Source organism: Lithobates pipiens, unplaced genomic scaffold (assembly GCF_037356315.1).
Source record: "Lithobates pipiens isolate NorthernLeopardFrog02 unplaced genomic scaffold, aLitPip1_a1.2 Scaffold_3, whole genome shotgun sequence".
In the NCBI taxonomy this organism is placed as follows: domain Eukaryota; kingdom Metazoa; phylum Chordata; class Amphibia; order Anura; family Ranidae; genus Lithobates; species Lithobates pipiens.
In genome coordinates this window covers 5,475,323-5,500,964 of record NW_027507790.1, presented here as the reverse complement: position 1 = coordinate 5,500,964, position 25,642 = coordinate 5,475,323, and the positions used below count along the sequence as shown (strand labels likewise).

General features: G+C 40.2%; 1 protein-coding gene across 1 annotated transcript in view; it reads right to left on the bottom strand.

The window, feature by feature from the left end:
• Positions 1–23,630, bottom strand: part of P2RX2 (purinergic receptor P2X 2) — a 71,800-nt gene extending 48,170 nt beyond the window's left edge. Inside the window, exons 1-6 of the mRNA XM_077461190.1 lie at positions 23,331–23,630; positions 22,975–23,125; positions 20,944–21,015; positions 15,950–16,025; positions 14,457–14,553; positions 5,291–5,371 (exon numbers count right to left, since the gene is read on the bottom strand). Coding sequence (XP_077317316.1) covers positions 5,291–5,371; positions 14,457–14,553; positions 15,950–16,025; positions 20,944–21,015; positions 22,975–23,125; positions 23,331–23,473 — 620 coding nt within the window. The 5' untranslated portion in view covers positions 23,474–23,630. The remainder of the gene's footprint in view (positions 1–5,290; positions 5,372–14,456; positions 14,554–15,949; positions 16,026–20,943; positions 21,016–22,974; positions 23,126–23,330) is intronic.
• Positions 23,631–25,642: the final 2,012 nt, after the last annotated feature.

Below are 25,642 nucleotides of genomic sequence, written 5' to 3'. Positions count from 1 at the left end.
CTTAAAGGGACAGGAGCATGTTTTTTCTCTAGGGGTGCAACCACTTTAAAGTGGTATTAAAATAATTTTATTTAAAAAAAATAACAAACATGTTATACTTACTGGCTCTGTGCAGTGGTGTTGCACAAAGCAGGTTTGATCCTCCTCTTCTCAGGTCCCCCACCGGCGCTCCTTGCCACTCCCTCCTGCAAAGTGCCCCCAGAGCAAGCAGCTTGCAATGGGGCTTCCGAGCCATGGCTCTGCATGTCCATTCACACATAGAGCTACGGCTCGGCCCCACCCCCCTCTCATCATTGGCTTACTGGCTGTGATTGGCAGCAGTGGGAGCCAATGGCTCTTGTGTGCATCGATAGACGAAGATCAGGCTCAGGTAAGTATTAGGGGGGCTGGGGGAGATGCTGAACATTGACGGTTTTTACCTTCATGCATAGAATGTAAAAAACCTTCAGCCTTTACAATACACTTTAATAACTCTGGGTCTTCTTCCCCGCTTCTTCTAGTTGTGACCACCAGTACCATGTAGCTGCTCTTCATCTCCAACCCATCTTGTTACTGCCCTTCTAGTTAATGTCGTATTGCACATTGTAGGACCAATGGCAACCACTGGTCTTATACTGGTCATGCACTGGTCTTATACTGTAATCCCTTCATACAGGGCCGGACTTTCAATAGGGCTTGACGGGGCTCAAGCCCATGGGCCCCGTCCAATAGGGGGCCCCGCGAGCCCCGCAAGCCCATACTTTGCACTAGGCGTCTGCGCTATAGCAGGCTACAGCGCGGACGGCAGTTGCCGGGAGGATGTCTTTGTTTACTTCCCCTGATGCGTGCCACGGGCGCGCATCAGGGAAGTTCTGTGTCGGCAGTGTCCCTTGGACACAGCCAATCACAGATCATGCTAAATGGCCAATCACAGCGGCCATTTAGCACTGATCTGTCCAATGATAGATGATATCATGAGATCATCTCTCATCGCCGACTCTCCCCCTCACAGAGACAGCCTGTGAGGAGGGAGAGCGACGTGCAGCCTGTCACTGTGAGTAAAAAAAAAAAAAAAACAATGTAAAGTGCTGTCCCCAGTGCCATCTGGCCCCAGTGCCATCTCTCTGTCCCCAGTGCCACCTGTCCCCAGTGCCATCTCTCTGTCCCCAGTGCCACCTGTCCCCAGTGCCATCTGTCCCCAGTGCCACCTGTCCCCAGTGCCACCTGTCCCCAGTGCCATCTGTCCCCAGTGCCACGTATAAGTGCCACCTGTCATCAGTGCCACCTGTCCCCAGTGCCACGTATAAGTGCCATCTGTCATCAGTGCCACCTGTCCCCAGTGCCACGTATAAGTGCCATCTGTCATCAGTGCCACCTGTCCCCAGTGCCACTGCCATGTATAAGTGCCACCTGTCTCCAGTGCTACGTATAAGTGCCATCTGTCCCCAGTGCCACTGCCATGTATAAGTGCCACCTGCCCCCAGTGCCATCTGTCCCCAGTGCCACGTATAAGTGCCATCTGTCATCAGTGCCACCTGTCCCCAGTGCCACTGTCATGTATAAGTGCCACCTGTCCCCAGTGCCACGTATAAGTGCCATCTGTCCCCAGTGCCACTGCCATGTATAAGTGCCACCTGTCCCCAGTGCCATCTGTCCCCAGTGCCACGTATAAGTGCCATCTGTCATCAGTGCCAGGTATAAGTGCCATCTGTCATCAGTGCCATCTGTCCCCAGTGCCACCTGTCCCCAGTGCCACTGCCATGTATAAGTGCCACCTATCCCCAGTTCCATCGGTCCCCAGTGCCACGTATAAGTGCCATCTTTCATCAGTGCCACCTGTCCCCAGTGCCACGTATAAGTGCCATCTGTCATCAGTGCCATCTGTCCCTAATGCCACCTGTCCCCAGTGACACATATAAGTGCCATCTGTCCCCAGTGCCACCTGTCCCCAGTGCCATGTATAAGTGCCATCTGTCATCAGTGCCACCTGTCCCCAGTGCCACCTGTCCCCAGTGCCATCTGTCCTCAGTGCCACCTGTCCCTAGTGCCATGTGCCATCTGTTATCAGTGTCACGTGTCATCAGTGTCACGTACTAGTGCCATCTGTCATCAGTGCCACGTATTAGTGCCATCTGTCAGCAGTGCCACATATTAGTGTCATCTGTCATCAGTGTCACATGTCATCAGTGCCGCATTTTAGTGCCATCTGTTATCAGTGTCATGTGTCTTCAGTGCCATGTATTAGTGTCATCTGTCATCAGTGTCACGTGTCATCAGTGCCACGTATTAGTGCCATCTGTCAGCAGTACCACATATTAGTGCCATCTGTCATCAGTGCCACGTGTCATCAGTGCCACATCAGTGTCACGTGTCATAGTCCTGGTGCTCCTGGGCCTTCAAAAGTGTAATAGTTAGTCAACAAGTTAGATGTGTAATTTATGCTCCTAGAACACGTGACGGCGCTCCCTGCATGTTGGGCCTCTCTAAGTGGCCAGGCTGTGGAAAAGTCCCACACATGTGGTATTGCAATACTCAGGAGGAGTAGAATGTACAATTTATCTTGCACTACTTTGTTCAATGAGTTATTTTGTTATATTCTTGCAATTGATTTGTTATGATTGCAACCTTACAAGGTAGTTGATTGTTTTTCAATATGTTTTCCAGGTAAATAAGTGTTTTATGTTCTCATTCTGACCAAGATATTTGTGCATTGCAATAAATACTTGATCACTTTGAACTTTTTTAATCATTATTTATTTATTGGAAAAAAACTTTTCAAGCTTCAGTCAGTAATAGATTATTACTTTGTTTAGCATTTAACACTGTCTACTGTACCAGTCACCTTTTAAAAGTAGCTTGGCACTTCAAATAACGATTGGATCGATTATATTGTTACGGCACCAGATGGCGACAAATTAATATAGAAGGTAAGGCCCGAACAAAGCAATTTCAGCATATATACAAATAACTTACTATACAATTCATGCACAAAAAAAATCACTGTGTATATTAGTGTATTGTGTTCACAGCGTGTAACAGTCCCCAAATGCATAAAAATTATTTTCAAAATTAACCTGCGTGCACAAAAATGAATAACACTTCAATTCATAAACAGCAAAATACCCACAATGTGTAGCAGTCCCACCTTACTGTTCACAACATGTGACAGTTCTAAATCTAGACTCACAGTACCAGTGAATGATTCCAATATTGAAATCCAATACCTGAAAGCATTGACCTATATGGATAAATAGGTCACACTGCACCTTCCCATTTAAGGGGTCATAGACCTCCCTGATAACTCCAAACTTATTTCTGTGCCTCCTTCATATATGGTCCCTCTGGTCTGTTATAATAATTATTCTCCTCCCTGGCTAGATCTCCAGGGTATAGCTCAAAAAAATAGAACGATCATTGTGCTTTCCATTTAAAATCACCAAATTCTATTTAAAAATAAAAAATACACTCAATTTTAAAAGTGCACAGTCCTGGTACACTACAGTATTATGACATATTAAAAGAGCATTGCTCACTTAAGAGAACTTCCGATTAGGAACTTGCAGCCTCAAAATACCATACTTCTCGGTATGCATGATGACGTTATAGGCCCCCTTACGCCTTTCATCACTCATCGCGTGATGTCCAAAAGGGTAAAAAAACATTCCATGCTGTAAACACTGGTATATGTGATCTTTTGTGCATGAATTGGATAGTTAGTTATTATTTGTGTGTATATTGAGGTTGCCTGGTAAAAAAAATTAAGCACGCGGGTTGTATACATTTTTCTTAGCATTTTCTTTACTTTCGATTTTCCTGTTGGGAATATATGTATTACTGCATGGCACTATTTATATATTAACCTTAGCTTGGTGGTGTAGGAACATATAACAGTGCAAGGGGCAACTCACAGTAAGTTTTTTTGTGTACTATATTAACTGTGCAGAGGGTAATTTTGCTCAATTATTAGTTATTATTATTATTATACAGGATTTAAATAGCACCAACGGTTTACGAAGCGCTTTACAACATTGGGGTAACATATTCCATTTTTGTTGAGCAGAGGAATAAAGCACTGGCTTCTGCAAGACCATGACTTTCCTCTGTATCAAATCATTATTATATTCTTTCCTCGGTATTAGATGATTATTATATTCTTTATCAGCTAGGGTGCATTGTTATTAATGCCTACTATAAATTGTAATTCCAATCAATCCTTTTTTGGATTCCTTGAATGTAGTGTAATCATCGTAGTAATGTCCCTACTAGCAGGATTAGAATGCACCTAGTACAATGCAACATTATATGACACAAAAAGATGTAAGTGGTAATATCTTTAAAATAAGAGAAAAAACCATCTATGACAGTTGTCACTTAAACAAGGTTTTCCCTCTACCCCTGACAAAGGCTTTAACCCTTTCCCCCTTTACCTAAAACTAGAAAAAAACATTTTTCCCTAGAGTTATACTGCCTTTTTGCTGCAATGGTAACTATTATTGTGGTGGTAACCATATTGTGCTCTGTAAGATTTGCTGGCACTATAATTTACTGGTGAGTTAACACATAACAATATTAGATTAGTACAATAATGCAAAATTAGTTTACTTGATAGGTAAGGAGTTAAGATGTACAGGCATACCCCACTTTTAAGTACACAATGGGGTTTATTTACTAAAGCTGTAAAGTGCAAAATCAGGCTCGCTTCTGCATAGAAACCAATGAGCTTCCAGGTTTTATAACCAAGCTTAATTGAACAAGCTGGGGTTAGAAGCTCATTGGTTTTTATGCAGAAGTGAGCCTGATTTTGCACTTTTCGAGCTTTAGTAAATAAACCCCATTGTGTACTTAAAAGTGGGGTATGCCTGTAAACTGTATTTTCAAGCATGTTTGCAACTTTTTTTGTTAACATAATTCAGGCAGACCACTCATAGTACTTTGATCTTGAAGAGATTAGTGGCCATGGCATGCCCCGGCAGACAAACCTAGGACCCTGTCTTCTCTGTTCATAGTTTTTACCCTGGGGGCATGATGAAGCATCCGTCTATTACAAGTGGTTTGCTAATCATTTGATTTGTACTTTGAATTTTGGCAGCTATCATTTATAGCAATGCTTTACCATTAAGAGCCACTAAGCAAATTGTAAACTTACTGCCTGGTGCTCAGTAACAATCAGATTCTATAATTCTTATTAAGTGCTTTGGAATGCACCTAACATAGCACTCTAAATAACACACACAATATGTACAAGTGTTTTTGGACAAGAATTTGTACAGGCAGGAGGTGAGCTTAAGAATCATCGATTAAATAATCTTACTTGGAGAATCTGAACTGAGGGAAATGGATGTTGTTCTTGATTAAGATGGTAAAGTTTGGGACAAACTCTTGCAGAGATTCACTAGAAATAAAGACACCAAAAAATTCTCTAAATAAAAAAAGATAGTCAAATACAAAAGCATAAAATGTTTTTTTGACAAGTACATATAGTTGTATTTACAGTAAAAAAATATATGCTAGTAACAAGATACAATATTAGAGAGATCTCTGTGTATATAATATTACATATATACTGTATATATAAAATTATATATAATATATGCATTATAAATAATATTATCCAGAGCCTCACTGTAGTACAAACAATTGCAGAGTATAAAAACCAAGGAGGGGCTAATTGGTCATTAGTAGGGGAGCATTTCCTTGGGGATTCCTGAGCTCTGGTAAGGCTATCTTGGCGGCTGGATCTCTTCTTCCAAGAACACCCCCAAATAGTCCAACTAGACAGCAGGAAGGTAAGAACCGGAGGGGGCAAGTCAGCCTTATTACTTTTACTGTGTAATAATCGATCAGCATGTCTTCATGTGTATCTAGAGGGGTTTTCTGAACTGGACCCCAGGACCATTCAAGTAAAGTTGGTGGGGAAACCCATGAAGAAGAAGAGGAGACAAAGGGTAAAGGGACAAGTAGAAATGGAAGGGTGAAAGGGGCGTGGCCTGAAGCTGCATGGAGTAAGCTCCAGCTGCGCGCTATCCCAAAATGCGATCCTGTGGGACTAAATAATCCTCTAACTCAGTACAGACTATCAACACATATCAGAGAAGACACCGTGCCAATGTCGCCTCCGAAAAGAGCTCTGGGCGCAATTGCTAAACTTGGTAAATACTGCAACGACGACCAAGACCCAGCAGGGGAAGATAGCGCCGCATCCAGCTTGGGGGAAGAGGTTCCACCCTCCAGAGACACGGCTCGGATCCTCGATGCCGTCTCCCTTTGCCAGACGACTCTCACATCCAAGATCGAGGAGGTTAAGATCGACATCTCCCTCATCCGCCAATATATGCACAAACTGTGGGAGAGGGTAACCGAGGCAGAGTGCAGGATCAGACAGGTGGAGTATGACATCCCCCCTTGCAAGTCACCACTGAGCGGCTTCAACATCTGCTAAGCGTCATCCTCAGTAAACAGGACGATATGGAAAACAGACTCTGCCGCTGTAACCTCAGATTTGTGGGACTGCCAGAGAAATGGAAGGGTGAGATGCATAAAGTGTAAATAGGGTAGGAAAAAAAGAGAAAAAAATAAATATATTAATGAGAATGAAAAAACAAGTTTGGAGCGCGATAGTTTAAAAAAACTATTAGATGAGCATCTTAACGATCACAACATACGATATACTGTTGACATAAACACACACATACGCACGTGCACATGCACACACACCACAGATTGAACTAGATGGACTGGTGTCTTTTTTTCAACCTTACCGACTATGTAACTATGGGGCTCCAGGAAAAGCCTATACTAGGTGGCTATCTGTCATCTCTGGGAGTATAATCACCAAACTGGCCCTGAACCCGACCTCTCTCCACAGTAATACTCAGACAACAACTATGAGTAATGGCACTGTGCTGCTCTCTTGTCGTCTCTTGTTTATGAGTACATTTCTTAGTGTTGTACATGACCCAGGGAAAGGTAACGCCCACTAAGGAACCCCAAGTTTTATCAGGACTTTTTGTCAAGGTTCAGCCCACACCAACCTGTACGAGAATTGTTTATGGTACATGTGTTACCTATGGTTATTACTGGTATATAGAATTCATAATTATTTATTTAGGGCACATAAAACACAGCATAGGATCAACTGAAAATGTAGTCGTAACAGAGGGGATAAGAGTTGTGGAGAATGTGTGAAAGTCATGTGTAGCTGGACAGCGTGATACAAATATCCAGAGTAATAGTGTTAACAAGCTTTCTTGGAAAAGAAGATTCAATTTTCTGGATGTTGATCCTTGGGGAAATGTCAGTTACTTCATCATTGTGGTGGTTTATTGCTTTCTCCCTAACGAATAATGATAGTTTAACTATTGATGCTGCAAGTTTTATATAAGCAATACAAGTCTCCTATAACTATAGAAAACTGGAAAATATATTAAAATCTAGGATATGTGACAGTATATATAAAAAGGGGGAACCTTAGAGAATTTGAGAAAATATGGAGGCCATGGGCGAATTAAATGGGGTACCCTATCTGACTAGGAAGGAGTAGGAGAGAGGCAGGATTAAATATAAGGAATGTTAGGCAGATCCAAAACTATACCATGAATAAATTATCTATAGCCACATTGGAAAATAGGGAAGTAAATCTGCAGTAGAATAATAAGTTAAGGAGGAGCGAGGGCTTCAGGGTAGGGAGGGAGAGGAGGGAGGGGGAAGGGTTAAAAGTGGTTGATATGTAAGGAAACATGGAATAAAGAAGATAAGAAATATTGAAAGATAATGTGTTTGTAATACTGACATATTTTCTCTTTATTTATGTTGTTTTGTACCATGATGATTTGTATGTATGAAGGAAAATGGAATAAAGAATAAATAAATTAAAAGAAATCTAGGATATGTGCTTACATTCTCTTTTTAAGCTGTTAAGTAGCATATACTGTTCTGTAATAACAATAAAAGAGTACAAAAAAAACAAGCTCCCTAAGTGCAATGCCCATGGTAGCTAATTACAGTCATCTTCGTGAATTTTGATTGGTTCACTATAGATTTTTGCACTTAGTGCTTTGCTCCATTACTTTTCATTAAATAAAACAGCTGAGGTTGATTCCATCTTCTTAGATTTTCTGCATATTAATAATAAAAAAAAAAACATACTGCAAGTAATGAAAAATAACCATTGATGTGCCAGAAATATACAAGGGGTCTTCAAAAAATGTCTGCACTTTTATATACATAACTCAGTTTAAAAAAATATCTTTTAGTATGCTCCTTCGTAGTATGCTCCTACCTCTATTTTGACATGACAACACAGCTCTGAATTCCTAACCATGCGGTGTCAGCCCTCCCTACTTAATTTCTGATGAATTACAAAGAGCACGGGCCTGTCCTCATCTCCTCTCACTTCATCTCCATAACTCCTGCTTGTGCATAGACAGCACATGAAGTTATCAGCTCACAAGATATCTGGCAAAATCAACAGGTATTTTTATACCTATCAAACAAATAACAAAACACTTTCAACTGTATATTTAGAGCAAATAAGAGACATTTTTGTTAGGATGATGATACATACACTTTAAAGAAGAGTTAAATACCTGTTCTATGATATTCTCGTTCAGTGTTCAAATGTTATTTGCTAGTTAATATTTTGTTTCTTAAAGTGGACCTTCAGTCATTTTTTCACCTTTCCATCTATTAAATCCTCTGCCCTTGTTGTTTTAACTTTGGATAGTAAAACACTTTTTTTTCTGCCAGTAAATACCTTATACAGCCCACTTTCCTGTTTCTTATCTGGTAAAAAGCCTAGGCTTATGACACCATGCACCGCTCTCTCGCTCACTCTTGTGAGAGTTTTCCAGGAGGGGGGGTGAGTCATAAGAGGGCCAATGAGAGCTGCAGGGCTGCAGAGCTGGAGTTGTGCCTATGTGTGGATCCAGGAAGTGAATGGGCAGCAACTTCAGCTGCCCACGGTCAAAATTGCTGCAGCCAGACTCTGTGGAGGGAGATTTCTGCACCATATTTGGCAAGTACAGAATGACAGTCTATATAAAATAATATGCAAAGTGGTTAGAGGGAAGCTTCAGAATGGCAAAAATGTTTTTATTACAAATTATGTGAGCAGACTGCAGTTTTCTTTAACCACTTCAATACCATGTACTTTCCCCCCTTCCTGCCTAAGCCAATTTTCAGCTTTAAGCACCGTCTCTTTTTAAATGACAATTGTACGGTCATGCTACACTATACCCAAACTACATTTTTATAATTTTGTTCCCATAACTAGAGTTTTCCTTTAGCGGTATTTGATCACCTCTGGGGTTTTTATTTTTTGCTAAACAAATAAAAAAAGGCTTAGAATTTTAAAAAAGAAAACCGTTTTTCTTAGTTTCTGTTATAAAATTTTAAATAAGTAAGTTTTCTCCTTCGCTGATGGTTAAAGAGGCATTAATTTACACTGATGAGGTGGCACTGATGATGGGCACTAATATGCAGCACTCATGGGCACTGCTAGGTGGCACTGATAGGTGGCACTGATATGCAGCACTGATATGCAGCACTGATGGGCATTGATAGGCGGCACTAATGGGCTTGCATAGGTGGCACAGATGGGCACTTATAGGCGATACTGATGGGCAATGAAAGGCTGCACTGATGGGTACTTATGGGTGGCACTGATGGGCACTGATAGGCGGCAATGATGGGCACGGATGGGAACTGATAGGTGACACTGATGAGTGGCACTGATGGACACTGATAGATAGCACTGATGGGCATCACTAATAATAGGGCACTGGTGGGCATTAGTGATTGGCACTGATTGGCGTCCTTGGTGGCCATGGGTGGCATACCTGGTGGTCATCAGTAGTGGGCATCCCTGGTGGTCCTGGTGGCATCCCTGGTGGTCCTATGTGGGCATCCTCGGGGGGGGGGCTGCGCTCATAATGAGAGCAGAACCCCCTGTCGGGAGAGCAGCCGATCGGCTCTCCTCTATTGCCCTGTACACACGGTCGGACATTCCAACCACAAAATCCATTGGATTTTTTCCAGACGAATTTTGGCCAAAACTTGTGTTGCATACACACAGTCGCATAAAGTTGTCGGAAAATCCAATCGTTCTGAACAAGGTGACATCAAACACGTACGTTGGGACTATAAACAGCCAGTGGCCAATAGCTTTCGTCTCTTAGTTTATTCTGAGCATGCGTGGCACTTTGTCCATCGGAATTGTCTACACACAATTGGAATTTATGCAATCGGATTTTAGATCCTGCTCTCAAACTTTGTCCGTCGGAAAATCCGGCAGAAAAAGTCTGATAGAGCCCACACACAATTGGATTTTCCGACAACATAATCCGATCAGACATTTTCCATCAGAATTTCCAACCGTGTGTACAGGGCATATCACATCTGTCAGAAGGGACTGGTAGGGATTTTAAGGGAATTCAAAATTCAAAAAAGACAGCATGGGGTCCCCCCAAAATCCATACCAGACCCTTATCCAAGCATGCAGCCATGCAAGCTGGGAAAGGGGGGGGCAAGCCAGTGCCCCCCCTAAATTATAACCTAAATTATACCCTGCAACATGCCAGACCCTTACTTGAGCATGCAGCCCAACAGGTTTAGGAAAGTGGGGGGATGAGCGAGCCACATACCCTCAACATGGGGGGGTGCTTTGGGGCTCTGCCATCCACCCCAAAGTATCTTGTCCCCATGTTGATGGGGACAAAAGCCTCTTCCCAATAACTCTGGGTGGTGGTTGTGGGGATCTGTGGGCAGGGGGCTTATCAGAATCTGGAAGCCCCCTTTAACAAGGGGCCTCCAGATGCCCTCCCCTGTGAATGAGTAGGGGTACACTGCATGCAAGTGTTATCTTCCAGTTTGCAAAATTAAGGGCAGCGTATTTAAAGAAAGGCTGAAAGTTGAAGCGAAGGACCTCCAAGGTGATATTCTCAGAAATATTGACTGTGCCATGCACAACACAGGAAAGACATGGGGAGATTAGAGAACTGAATGCATGGCTAAAGACCTGGTGTAAGAAGGAAGGATTTAGGTTTTTAGAGCACTAGGCTGACTATTCATTTCAAAGATAGTTTGCACCTAAATGGAAGGGGGTCTGCTGTGCTGGGGGAGAGGTTAATGGGAAAGCTGCAGCAGTATTTAAACTTGGATTGAGGGGGTAAGGTGAATTTGATTACAATGGCAGACAGGTCAGACAGGGGCCAGTCCCTATTGGTGGGTGGAATGGGGAAAGATAGGGGGAGGGCTATGGCAGATCATAAGGAGTTTCCCATGTTACAACCATTGGAAATGGTATTATTTGCACTATAGCTTGTACTATAGCTTGGCTATAGCGCTTTCAACCACACATAAAGAGGTTAAGTGAATTTCAGAATTCCACGCCCTGACATGCTTTGTCATATCATGGAATCCCATGATTAAGTCGATATGACGAAACATGTCGGGGCATGGCTGTACGGCAATCACGTGTAACATTTGACGCTGCAAACTGAACAAGGAAGTGGAGATCTGTTCTGAGCCTGAGGGGTGGGTGAGAGTGAACCTGTTATCTGCATACCTCGGGTCCGCCGTGACCACTATACACCGCTGCTACAATTTGTTTGAAGTGATGCTATGATTTAAATTTTTGCGTTTAAAGAATTTACTTGATGTGAGTTTAATGATTGAAGATTTTTCAGAGTGTTTTAATTAAACTGGTTTTACATTATTACACTATTTGGAGGACTTTATCATTTACGTGGAGAGATCTGTGTGATGTTATGGTTGGATTCTGAAATTCACTTAACCCCTTTATGTGTGGTTGAAAGCGATATAGCCAAGCACGAGAGTGCAAGGCATTGGAAGCTGGTGAGTGCATTATCTGAAGGGTGCGGAATCACTGTCACATATTGGTGTGGTGGAAGAATTGAGAAGATACTACACAAAGTTTTAACATTGGAAGAATTTATTTATGGACTTTTTTTCTTAGATAAATTTGTTCTTTATTTCTTCACACTAATCACAGGGTGATTAAATATTAATTGATGCATGTTTAGTAATTTACATACATGTTTCACTTTAAACATTGGATTTAGCGCCACTATTTTTATCTCATTTCTGTTAGAGGTTTAAATATTGTTCACATAAAAATTGTTCACACTATTGTATTATTTAAAGTGGCAGCTGTATAGGTTTAGATCTAGTCTATAGGCGCAGTGGTAGGACTTCAAGTGTAAGCATAGGGAACTTGCTGACCATCGTTTTTTTAACTTCAATGCAATTTGGCAACTGCGTGGCAAATGAGGTTTAATGTTGATAAATGTTATGGATTCGGGGGCTAAAAATATTCCTGCATCTTACATACTAGGGGTAGAACAACTGAGGGAATCAATGATAGGGAAGGATCTGGGTGCTCTGGTAGATCATAAGCTTAACAAAGGCACACAATGCCAAGCAGTGATTTCCAAAGCGAGAAACATCCTTTCTTGTATTTATAACGGTATGGACTCCAGAGAGAGAGAGATATCATTTTACGCCTGTACAAATCATTAGTAAGACCTCATCTGGAATATGCAGTTCAGTTTTGGGCACCAGTTCACAAAAAGGATATTGGGGAATGGAGAAAGTGCAGAGAAGGGCAACCAAACAGATAAGAGGCATGGAGGAGCTCAGCTATGAGGATAGATTAGAGGAACTGAATGTATTCTCTCTTGAGAAGAGGAGATTAAGGGGGATATCATTACCATATATAAATACATAAGTGGTCCATATATTGAAATTAGTGTTGCATTACTGTATTCACTTTAAGGTCATCACAGGAGAAAAGGGGGGACTCTTTACATCTGGAGGAAAAGAGATTTAATCTCCAAATATGGAAAGGTTTCTTCACAGTAATTGCTGTGAAAATGTGGAATAGACTCCCTCAAGAGGTGGCTCTGTCCAGCTCAGTAGATTGCTTTAAAAAAGGCCTGGATTCTTTCCTAAATGTACATAATATAACTGAATACTAACATTTAAAGGTATAGTTGATCCAGGGAATATACGATTGCCTCTTGGGGGATCAGGAAGGAATTTTTACCCTGCTGGAGTCAATTGGATCATGCTTTGCTGGTCTTTTTTTGCCCTCCCCTGGATCCACCGTGGGTATGGGATTGTGTATATAGGATTGTAAAATGTATTTTTTTCCCTTTTATTGGTTGAATTATGATGGAATTTTTTTCAACCAGTCTAAATATGTAGCTGTATTCCTGCTCACCCCTTAATGAGGGCTGTAATACATTACAATATAGCCCTGGTGAAGGGGGTCTTTTTACCCCTAAAATTTATTTTTATTTTTTAAGAACTACAAATATTAATCATATTTTTGGCTATACAGAACTCTCTTCTCTATTTATTTGCAAACATTACTCCATGGATCAGGTTTACGGTCATGGTACACTAGCTGCCTATATATAAAAACAACTTCTATGCCCAGTTGGGATACTTACCTACAGACCCAATGCCCCTCCACCTCATTATCTCCCCAACAATGTCCAACCTTAGGATGAACATGTCCATGTTGACGAGAATGTAACATATGATACCCTTTTCAAAGATGTAAAGAAGTAGTACATGTTCGTGCCGGTTCACACTGTGGTGGCTTCAAAGTTGTCTGACTCTGAAGCCACGGCCTCAGCATGGCTTGCAAGCCATTTCTTTAATAAAAGTCAATGCAAGTCCCATCCAAAGTTGCCCCTAAGTAGTACAGGAAACTTTTTCTAAGTTGGAGTGACTTGAGTTGCTCCCATTAGAACAGTTCCATTGCACTGTATGGAGCACAACTTGTCAGGCGTCTAAGTCACCTGACAGGTCGCCCCAGTGTGAACACATGCACAAAAAAGCAAAAACATTTTCATAAATAGTGCCCTACATTCCTTCTTTGAGTTTAAAAGTTACCTAAACTCAAGAACAAAAACACAACCTATATTCTGTAAACTATCAATTGCCCTGTCCCCATGTAATGGAAATTGAGATATAGTCATGCTTCTAGTTGAGGACAGCCTCCTAGGGTGACACTTTTGGCTCCCTTCATAGATACAGTGAAGGAATGATAAGACAGGAAGTGTGTTCTTTTCAGGATTACCAGATGAAAATAAATCAGAATAAGCCATCACACCAAGGACCAAGCTATAATACAGTATATTCAATTTTTGGTTTTGGGTTAAGATATACTTTACCTCCTATAATTGAAACTAAAAGAATCAATATCATTACTTTTCCTATCTTTTTTGTTTCCATCAGTGCATCATTGCATAAATTTAAAGCTATCGTTTTTTTTCATTCAGTGTCTAGGCAATCATATGTGGCATAGTTATTGTTTCTGACATCTCAATCTGTTATGATCACGCATGGTATGCACTGCTGTCCATCACAATCATGCATGGTACATTTTGGTTGTAGTTTCTCCACTCATAAAGTGGTGGTTTAACAATGAATTTGGAATTATCACTAACCTGGTCACAGTTTCATCCTCTAGTGGACACCATGCAAAGATTTCACAGGTCTTCAATGATCCACGAGTAGAATTTACACAACGTCCAGTCTGTATACCTACCAAAGGACAAAGCTGACATCAGTGGGATCAGTTTTACATAGGAAATCCTATAGGCTTTGATTAATTCACCCTGAAACACCAATAGCTAGGCATCACTCTCTAAACTATTTTTATTGACTATGACTGATTCGTTTTACTATTGCTTGTTTGGGATAAATGTTTGATGTGTTTCTTCATCTAAAATGATTTTCTGTTTTCTTTTTTTCTCCTGCCTGTGATTCTCACTCACACACTTCCCAGCTTCTATTTGCCCTTCATTACAATTTCATTCATAGTTACATATTTCTGTACCTCGTATCTTAAGACTATTATGGGTCCTGTGTGGTTCTCATGCCATGTATATTTGTATATGAGCATTAAAGTGTTTAAACGTTCTTAATCATGAGAAAAGGTGCTTTAAAACAAGCCCTCAACAACTGCAGCCTTGCAGCAGCAGGCACTGTGGAGCACTTCATTCTCAGAGTATTTAAAAGACACTTTAAATTTAAAATTCCTCAAGCAGAAGAGTCTTGTCAGCCTGCCAGCCTTTCTAATAAACAAGCAATAGATTCTGTTGATATGGACTCATGCACATGGGATGTACAGATGTACAGCCCTGAACACAGTCTGCGTCTACAGGCATAGATCCCCACATGTATGTATGCATATGCTTGAGTCTGTGTTCACTAGCACACAGCCACATCCTGTCATTAATTTGTAAGGACAGTTGTTCCCAATATCTGTGACTCCAGAGGAAAAAGATATATGACAGTTTTTTTTTTTTTTTGGTGTATATCCCACTGTGCCAGAGTGCATGAGCTATAAGAAACTGACTGAAACCTGATTTTAGAGTCTCTTTTGTGATGTTTTGAGGATGAACTACTTCACAGTACATGCAGCTACAGAGGTTAGTGAGAGCTTGATTTAAAATTCTTTTACTGTTAAAAATATGTAAATATTTTATTGTGCATAGACTGAGCATAGATACACTTTCATAGCTTTTAAACATTTACTGCATATAATTCAAGTATCCTAAATGAAATGTCATGGCTGATAACTGTGAATTACTGACTAATCTTATCCAGTAAATATACTTTTTCAGGTACTTTAACATACACATTAGGCAATAAAAAGAAAATTGTTCTTACTTGTATTTTAGGCTTATTAATGATTAATTATACCAAGTATTTCTAATAACTGAATAGAGGTGAAGAGCTTTTGGATAACAAATTTTTACAAGAAACTGTTGGAGTTCTCATAGGGAAGACTAATCCATTGCTGCTGGGCATAATGAGTCAATCCCATTCTCAAATTCACAAGCTCACTGCCTACAATTCCCATATATTGAGGTCTTGGTAGTAATTACACTTCAGGCTGTAAAGATAAAAAATGACCACGTTTCTGGCCACTTACCATGGCCTAGTACGTGCATGTCTCCACTTTTGCAGTCATCAGCAGTGACACACCTGGCATCAACTACAGACTTACTCTGAAAGATACATTAGACAGATAGGGAAAGCATTTAATTTAGAGAAGAGATACAAATAATATTGTATAATTTGCCCATTTGCCCAGTTACCCACAGACAACCTAATAAATTATTTATATTTAATTTTTTTGTGTCTTCATGGACACAAGTATATAGGCTTCAATAAGATCATGTATCGCCTCTGGCCAAAAAACCGAAGCTACAAGGGCGATCACAGCGTGCGTGGTGACGTAAATTCATTAGTGAGTTATATGTGTTCATTTACTTATTTCTAGCATGATTTTTTTGCACAGATATATACAGTATACTGTTTTATTTATTTTTTATTTTTTTGCTAAGATATGTCATTTACAGTATATTTTTGCACTTTTTGAAAATATCGATTTGCACTGTTGCCATTTGTTTGCACATTGATAGCTATTGTTTTAGGAGGGGAGGGATATTAATAATTTAAACAAACATTGCACTGTAGTACATTATATTTTCCTTTAATAGCGCTGTCTTTTTCTAAATTAAATCTTTAGTACTCTGGAAATCCTTAGGGCCGGTTCACACTGCAGGCGCGGCGAGGCGTCTCCGACTTGCCTCGCCGCGACCTGCGGCGACCTCAGCGGCGACTTGCAGATGACTTCTGTATAGAAGTCAATGCAAGTCGCCCCCAAAGTCGCCCAGAAGTAGTACAGGAACCTTTTTTCTGAGTCGGAGCGACTCGAGTCGCTCCTCTCATAACGGTTCCATTGTACAGAACGGGGGCGACTTGCGGGAGCGAGGCGAGGCGAGTCGTGTCGCCTCGCATCGCCCGCTGTGTGAACCGGCCCTTAGTCATGTACTGTATTTGTAAAAACAAACATACGTTTAGAAATGTATAAACTATTTTTAAAAACAAAATGTAATCGAAATCATTACAGTTTCACTTTAAAAAGCTGCAAATCACGATGTCCAACCTGCGGCCCAACACAAAGTTGTAAACGTACCTAAAAATTTTGATTTTTTTTGTAAAAATGCATTTACATTGGCAAACAATTTGTACAGAAGAAAAATTTGAGTGTCTGAAATTTTATAAGTTTTATTTTCCGAAAAGTAAAATCTCTTTCTCTCCACAATCATGCCATATTCGTGTCATCAATTTTCAGCAGCACCTATATTTGTGAGTAACTATTTTCAAGGATGAAGCACACAAAGGGCAAAATTAGAACCACACTATCTGATGAACACCTTGAGAATTTATTGAGTTTGTTTATCAAAAACAGTGTCAATTATCGAACTAGTTTAATGTTGCTCTCTTTTACTTTTGTAAAAAAAAAATGAATTTTTATTACTCAAATAGGTACATTATCTACATTATCTCAGTCATATCATATCATATCAGTGATCGTTAACTTGTGATCTGCCCGACTTTTTCTGCTCATCAGCTGTCCTTATTTTTTGTGGCCCGAGAAAATTCCTCTTCTTCCAATGTGGCCCAGGAAGGTCAAAAGGTTGGACACACCTGCTGCAATAGTTTCATCCTGAAAAGTCCTATCCTCAACCACAAACCCCTTACCAGTCAAGTGACAAATCTATATCTAAAAAAGAAGTGCCAAACTGTAAAATACTGTAAAAGAATGGTAATGTAGACAAATGTAGGATTTTACACAGTAAATTAATATCTTTGTAGAAAGTCAAAAGCTAGACAACCCTTGATCTTTGAAACTAATAGCACTGTCACATTTTTCTGCCAAACATTTTACCCCATCTAAAAGCTTAATAATAAACCAGTTTTTTTGCAAAAAATCGTTAATGTGGTCTTTGTTGATGGGCTTTTGTTCACATCAGATTGGCTTATGGGAATGCAAAATATGCAGGTCAAAAGGTCAACTGTAGGCCAAATAAAACTGTCAATGAATTTGGAATGATCTCAGAAGTGTCTCAAACTGATGTCAAACCTAAATTTAGGTATCACCATATTATCTTAAAAAAAAAAAACAATGAACTATTCCAAAAGTAAACCACTCTTAAAAATAAAATATACAAACATATAGTAACAATACATAGAACATTATTGGCAACTTTAACTTTATTATTAAGTTGATCAGTAAATGATATTAGGAATACCAGGTTACAAAACCTGGTCTTAGCATAACATTTTCCCTACTAATAAGCTGGTGCTGGTGTTTTCTTCAGCACATCTACCCCACCTGTATAATGAAACCATTAATATAGAGGGAAGTGTCAAAAGCTTCTGATGCCTGAGGAAAGTTGAATCAAGCCTGTACACCCAACGATCCACTGAGGTTTATGGCTTAATTAAAAGGCTGTACTAAACCGCTGAGCCCACATGTAGAACCTCTTTACTCCATGAAAAAATTCCTAGTATTAGCTGGTATGAGGAGTTTTAAGTATGGGAGAAGCGAACATAGATGTCTTATTGACAAGAAGTGAAGTGGGAAGAAGAGACAGATATATTCAGGGGCTACAGAGTCATCGCAAGTTTGTCCTCAAAAGCTATATTGGTGGGGGTAGATGTATGGGTGATAGTAAATCACCATGCATACAAACTAGTGACTGTGCGCCAGTGAACACTATCTGGCTTTAGAGTTAACACTTAGTTAAAGCAGAGTTAAACTCTCTCAAATGACATTACCTTTTTGTAATTTTTATGCCACTGCTAGAAATGCTGGAGGAAGGGGGGATGGGGAGTTTTCCAAATTATTTCTCTATAAAATAAAGCATGGAGACATTGATGGATGGGTGAGTTTGGTTTGAGTATTAAAAATATCCTCCTCTTCTTGGGTCCCCTGCCAGGGTGCTTAAGGCCCCTCCTCCTTGACTAGTGTCCGCAATAGCAAGCCGGTTGTCTACTGGGGCACTAGTGTGTGCCCTCTCCCGAGCCCCGTTCTATGTGTCCATAAGATACATAGAGCCATGGCTTGGCCCCAGCTATCTCCTCATTGACTCACTGGCTGTGATTGACAGCAGTGGGAGCCAATGGCTCTATGTCTCAGCCAAACAGGAGAGAGAGACCTAGGACAGCCGAGGTTCCCATGCATATCAAGAGGGGGCGCAGGTCAGTATTAGGGTGGGCTGTGGGGGGAGCAGCACACAGAAGGTTTTTTACCTTCATGCATAAAATGCATGAAGGTAAAAAACCTTAAGCCTTTACATTCACTTTAAGTTCCACTTCAAATGAGAAGCAAGGCACGTACAAACAGAAAACACAGGGGAGGGGACACCTAGTTAAAGGCTGCCTGGCCTATCAAAGCCCTCAGCAAATTTCAGAATTGAGAATTGAGCAGAAGCATGTCTACCCTATGTATGTGGGGCTAAGTACGCTGGTGCAATGTAGTTGTTTCTAATTGGCATACCAACATACCTTCCGACAGACATGTATTGCAGTTTAGCATAACCTTTGGCAATACAGTGATGTGTGTTGTGCAGTGTGCTGTCAAATTCTTTTTTGCATGCACTATTTCTTGGCAGCACACTGTAACATATTATTGTGAAGCTGAGTGTCAGAGAATGACTTGGGGTGCCATTCAGAATGACTTAAGGTGCATTGCAGTGCATGTTGTTGCGTGAACAGACCCTAGGTGGAGTATTTGCTGTTTTGCTCAAGTGGGAACTGTCATTGGGGATTTCATTATACAGAAAATCCGACAACTTCATATTTCTACCAAAATGTGTGTTTTTCAAGAAAGGGAAAGAGGTAATTGTATCACTTCCTCCTCCATGTAGGATAGGATCGGTTTATGTAATGTGAGGAGGATAGGTTTGACATGTATATGCTGTGTTGGTAGAAGGGGCTCTATCTTCTTGCCACACCTATTCTTAACCAATTGAGTTCCAGGTGCTGTTTTACAATGGCACAAAGAAAGTGGCTTTGTCCCAGCACCGTTTTAAAACTGATGAAAATGATCAGCTCCAGGGCTTCTAATACTTCTACATATTGCACCTTAGGAGCATGTTGTAGAAGAGAATGTAAGCGCTTCTGCATTGTGTTTACATTGGGAGTGTAGTGCATCATGGCATTACTGATAGTAAAGAGGATCAGGCTGCAGCAGTAGATCTTTGCTATTGTGAGGTATTGCTGGTCAATTACTATTAGAGGATCCTGATTACCACTGATCAGTTCCAGACTTCCTATTAAGAAAATAAAAATAGTATAAAAAATATAAAAATAAATAAGTATAGCATGTGTGTAAATATACATCTTACAAATTAAAAAAAAAAATGTTCGCTCCCATTCTTAAACTCTGGGTCGCAACAAAGATGTCAGGTAATCTGGATAACTTTTGTGTATACTGCACAAGCACAATGCTCGGGTAAGTAAATGCAATATTGTATTTTGACTTAAAACCTTTGATAGGTAGAAAAAAGTGCAGGATGCATTTAATGAACCTGACATCTCTGGTATAATAACTAAGAGCAGCCAGTTACGTCATCGCAGGACTGAAAATAAACCATTAGTCACTGACCAAAATGCTCTAAAAGCACTTCACAGGGATGGAGGAACTGATCTAAACAAATAAAAAAAAACTGAAATAGTGCTTATTTTTCAAATGAAGAAAATCTGATACATTTAAAATAATGGAATAATCTACCTATTTTCTGAATTTTTTTTTTTAAATATAAAGCTTTGTGTGTCTTTTATCCAAAACTACTGAATATTTTATCCCTTCTATAAAATGTCCGCTTATTTATAACATATGCTGCTTACCTTTGGATGCTCATCCCTGCCCTCTACCATTTCTTGCCTTTCTTCCATTGTTCTCTTCATTTTGGCATAACTATTGTTATTTTGACATAACATTTGGAAGAAAAATGTACTTTCTCTCTTCTAGAATCAACTTTACTATTGTTTTTATACATCTTGCTATATGCAATAAAGACAGTCTGAACATATAAGTTGTATTATCATAGCACCCAGTAGCTCTCTCACCTCGGGGCAAATTCCCAGTGTCTGAAGTTTGGTGCTTTCTGTCCTAGTTATGATGGTGAAGATGCTACCACCCTAAATCAAAAAGAAAAAAATAAAGTGTGACAAAAGTTATAAGTAGTTTTTCTCAGTAGTATTCATTTTTCACAGTACCAGTCACCACAAAATCAATAGTTCTACTTTAATAAATACTAATGAGCTGTACAACTCATTTGTCTCTTGTACTATCAAGATCTATGACATCCTGTATAAAGACTGCTAGGGAACGAGAACAAAGATTTTCATTTTATGCTTTGGTAGTCAAGAATGAGTCCAGGTTTCTCACTCTGCTCCAGCTACTATACATAGAACTATATTATGCTTCTATAAAGTATTGTACATTGACCCAATGCACATAGGACGTTTCAAAAAACTCTTTCTGGATGTCGGATTGCTGGCAGAAAAATGCGGCTTTAAAAACTTGCTTTTAACAGCATTTCTTAAACGCATTTATGAGCGTCAGCATTTTTGTAAAATTACACCAAAAAAACAAGAATGTAAAAACGCTGTTTAAAACGTGTTTATGCGCCTTTATGAGCTTTGTGCATGTTTTACAGCATTTTTTGTGATCAGAATGTCATAATATGTGACACACAGAGGGTTATTTACTAAAGGAAAATCCACTTTGCATTGCAAGTGCACTTGGAAGTGCAGTCGCTGTAGATCTGAAGGGGACATGCAAGGAAAATAAAAAACAGCATATTAGCTTGCACATGATTGGATGATAAAATCAGCAGAGCTTCCCTTCATTTCAGATCTAAATAACCCCCACAGATAAGTAAATAACAAATGGTGAAGAGAGAATATATTCTTCTCCTGTATGTCACCTTTAGATATCCAGGTTTTATTTTTTTAAGGGCATACCTGTGCAATACAATATACAAAAGTATATAAAAATGGCAACAGAAAAACATTCTTGGATTTATAACAAGAGGTATCATTTCTAGGTACACTGCATTATATGCTATTTTATACTTTTTATAATTATATACTATACTTTTTTTCCAGAATGATGGGGATGAAGCATGTTTATTTTGCAAAGTAAATTTTCACCTAGCTTAGTAAATGAGGTAAAGTGAAAGTTCTCATGCTTTGCTCCTTTAGTAAATCAAACCTATTGCCTTCACCAGCACAATTCTCTTTTACCACCTCCACAATTTTCCTAGTCACTGTTCAAGCTTCAACATGAATTTCACAAACTCTGTAAGATATGCTCTGGGAATAAACAAGTAAATGGTTTTTATAAAAAGTACATATTTTTATTGCCACGAGAAAAGAAAGTTACAGTAAAAATAATTCACAACATTTTTTAGTTTTTAAACATAAAGGACTTATTCACACAGAAGTGCAGGGGCCATACAATATGAATAACCTCCATAAATACTCTCCCAAGCCCAGCAGCCTTGGCTTACAGTCATCCATTGAGATGCATTAGAAGATGTGGCTATACGGCAGTACGCAGTTGTGCACCAGGGGTTTCCTGCAGTACAGGCATGGATGTATGCTCCAGCCACGCACTGTCTATGTTCAGGACATACATTGGTGTGTGCAGGTGCTTTATGCCACCCTCAGCACACAACCACATACAGCCATGTCTTCTAATGTATCTCAATGGGTTGCTGCAGATTCCACATAAGTAATTTTGCAGAATCTGCATGCTGTACAGCCAATGCGCATTTGTGTGCATGATGTCTTAGTAATTTTCCCCCTTGAGATTGGCATTATAAAGATGCTTTTGGGCATTAGAAAACAATTGCTTGATTTGTCTATTTAGTATCAGTTTAGAGAGTGTATGTATATCTGTAGGCACCTGCATGACCATGGCTGATGCTACCTGGCCAAGCCTACTTGTGGGGGGGGGGGGGGGGGGGGGCAATTCTTTCTTTATAAGCTAAAACATGCACATTTGCTCAAAGCAGGTTTTTGAAAAGTTCTTTGCTGCTTTTGTGGAATAGTAAGTCCATATCTCTATGAATGCTCTCAAATAAATCTTACCTCGGGGGGTTTCACATACTCCGCTACATCCCAAATCCTCTTGGCTCCCCTAGGGGCTTTGGACATGGAAACCCCTTTGACTTTGGTGATGACAGCACTTTCTGGGCCAGTCTCCCGTGCCTGATACCCTTTCTGGACCACAAACACATACCTGTCAATAAATGAGCACAGCTCAATGCCAAGTAATATTGCACTACTATATAAAGTTCTGTTTGATCTTATTTTGGGAAAAAATAGTTTCTTTCCCGCTATCTAATATGAACTAAGGCATGATCCAGCCATACATTTTATTATAGCGAAATGCATTCTTTGACATTATTTGGTTTATTTTTTAAGTCTCATGCACTGTCACTTACCATGCAAAGTAAAGAATGATTAGAAGCTGTAGCAATCTGTAGATGGTGCCAAGATGACGGTTCTTCACTACAATCACTTTGGGGGTCTCGTACTCCCACAGTTGCCCCATCCATGTCATTGACCGGCTCCGGCAGCCTGTCATGGGCCAGTGTCCTGTCCACGGGCACAGAGTGGCACGTGGTCCCAATATTCTTGTAGAAACACAGAATTTCAACTGCTTTGTCCAGGAAGATAACAAAGGACAGTGTAAAGTATTCTGCAGTGATGCTTGAGTATTGTTGGGTTCCTCCTCCTGAGAATGCTTGTAAAGTAATTAGTGCTGATCTCCACTGGAACACAGAAAACAGAAGAGACAGAAAAGCAATCAATAGTTTTGCAGCCAGAACATTGGTGCACTCTAGTGGTAAACTTGGAGAATACAATATGCTCAGATAACAAAACCCACCAGCTTTATGTACTTTTTTTTTATAACAGTGTGGCTGTAATTTTTAAATTTCATCAGACTCCCCTGAAAATAACTGTCGCTTTTTTTTTTTTTTTTAAATAATGATACTTATGCTGATGGTTTAGCTTTGTGAATTGATCCTAATGTCACTTAGATTTTGTTTATTATTGTGTATTTATTACATATTTTTATATAAGTGCACCACTTTGCATACAGTACATTCACAACAGCCCCTGCCCTAAAGAAGTTTACAAGTTAAGCTTCCTATCTCCCATGCATACAAATTCTATGGCCAATTTGGAAAGTAGCCAATTAACCTACCTGCATGTCTTAGGAGTGTAGGAGGAAGCCCACACAAGCATAGGGAGAACATGCAAACTCCATGCAGATAGTGAGTTGACTAAGATTTGAACCAGGGACTCCAGTTCTGCAAGGCAGGTGTACTAACCACCAAGCCACTAAACACGTAAGTAGGCAAATGACAAGAACATATTCATTTACTACCAATTTAATGGAATACTTAAGCTCCACCATAAATTATATGATATAAATAAGAAAAAATTTCAATTAAAATATGACTATAGAAAATAGGTTAAATAAGTCCTGATGCATTATACCAAGAAAAGAAACCTGTCAACGCTTCCTGTGTAAAGGTTGCCTTTGAAATTGTTTTAAAATTTGTTGTGTAAATTGTTTAAAATGGTAATACGCTGTCCATTTATCATTGTGACAGTTTTTTTTATTGTAAAACTTGGTTTGGCCGTGTTTCAGGTGTTAGCAATTGTTTTGTTACTGCAAATATAAACAATATGTTTGGACAACTGTGAATTTTAAGCCATACATGGATTGATATTCAGCCAGTTCAGCAGAGACCAGGCAATATTCCATCCATGCAGGGCAGCCATCAGAAATTTTTGGGGCTTTTACACAGCTTCAGTGCTGGGCCCTCCGGGGGCCTGGCCACCAACATTCCCCAGGGTCCATCCACTGGCCGTCCCACTGAGTCCCTCGCTGCACCCATTTTTTATTTTAACACCTCCGACCCAGCACCATCCATCCCTCGCCACAATATATCCCACCTCCAACCAGCACCATCCATCCCTCGCCACAATATATCCCCACCTCCAACCCAGCACCATTCATCCCGCTCCACAATATATCCCCACCTCCGACCCAGCACCATCCATCCCTCGCCACAATATATCCCCACCTTCGACCAGCACCATTCATCCCGCTCCACAATATATAGCCAACTCCGACCCAGCACCATCCATCCCTCTCCACAATATATCCCACCTCTGCCCAGCACCATCCATCCCTCTCCATAATATATCCCCACCTCTGCCCAGCACCATCCATCCCTCTCCATAATATATCCCCACCTCCGCCCAGCACCATTCATCCCTCTCCATAATATATCCACATCTCCGACCCAGCACCATCCATCCCTCTCCATAAAATATTTTTTTGTTTTTCAGAATGATTGGGGGTGGTGTAGTGGACAATGCCAGTAGAGCAGTGGACGGTGTCAGTAGATTTTAGTTTTTATTACTTTATCTATTATTTTTGACAATTTTGTTGTTTATTTTTTAATCATTTTTTAAATATTGTTTTCACAGTGCTTCTGGGGAAGGGTGTGGGGGTGGAGTTATGTGGCAGTGGACAGTGGCAGTAGGGCAGTGGACAGTGGCAGTAAGGTGGTAGATGGTGGCAGTCGGTTTTTATTTTTATGTATTGATTTTTGTACAATTGAATTTGTTTTTCATTTTTTTCACAATGCTTTTTGGGTGGAGGGGGTTGAGGCAGTGGACAGTGTTGGTACGGCAGGGGGGAGTGGTGTCAATAGTTTTTTTTTGTTTTTTTTTT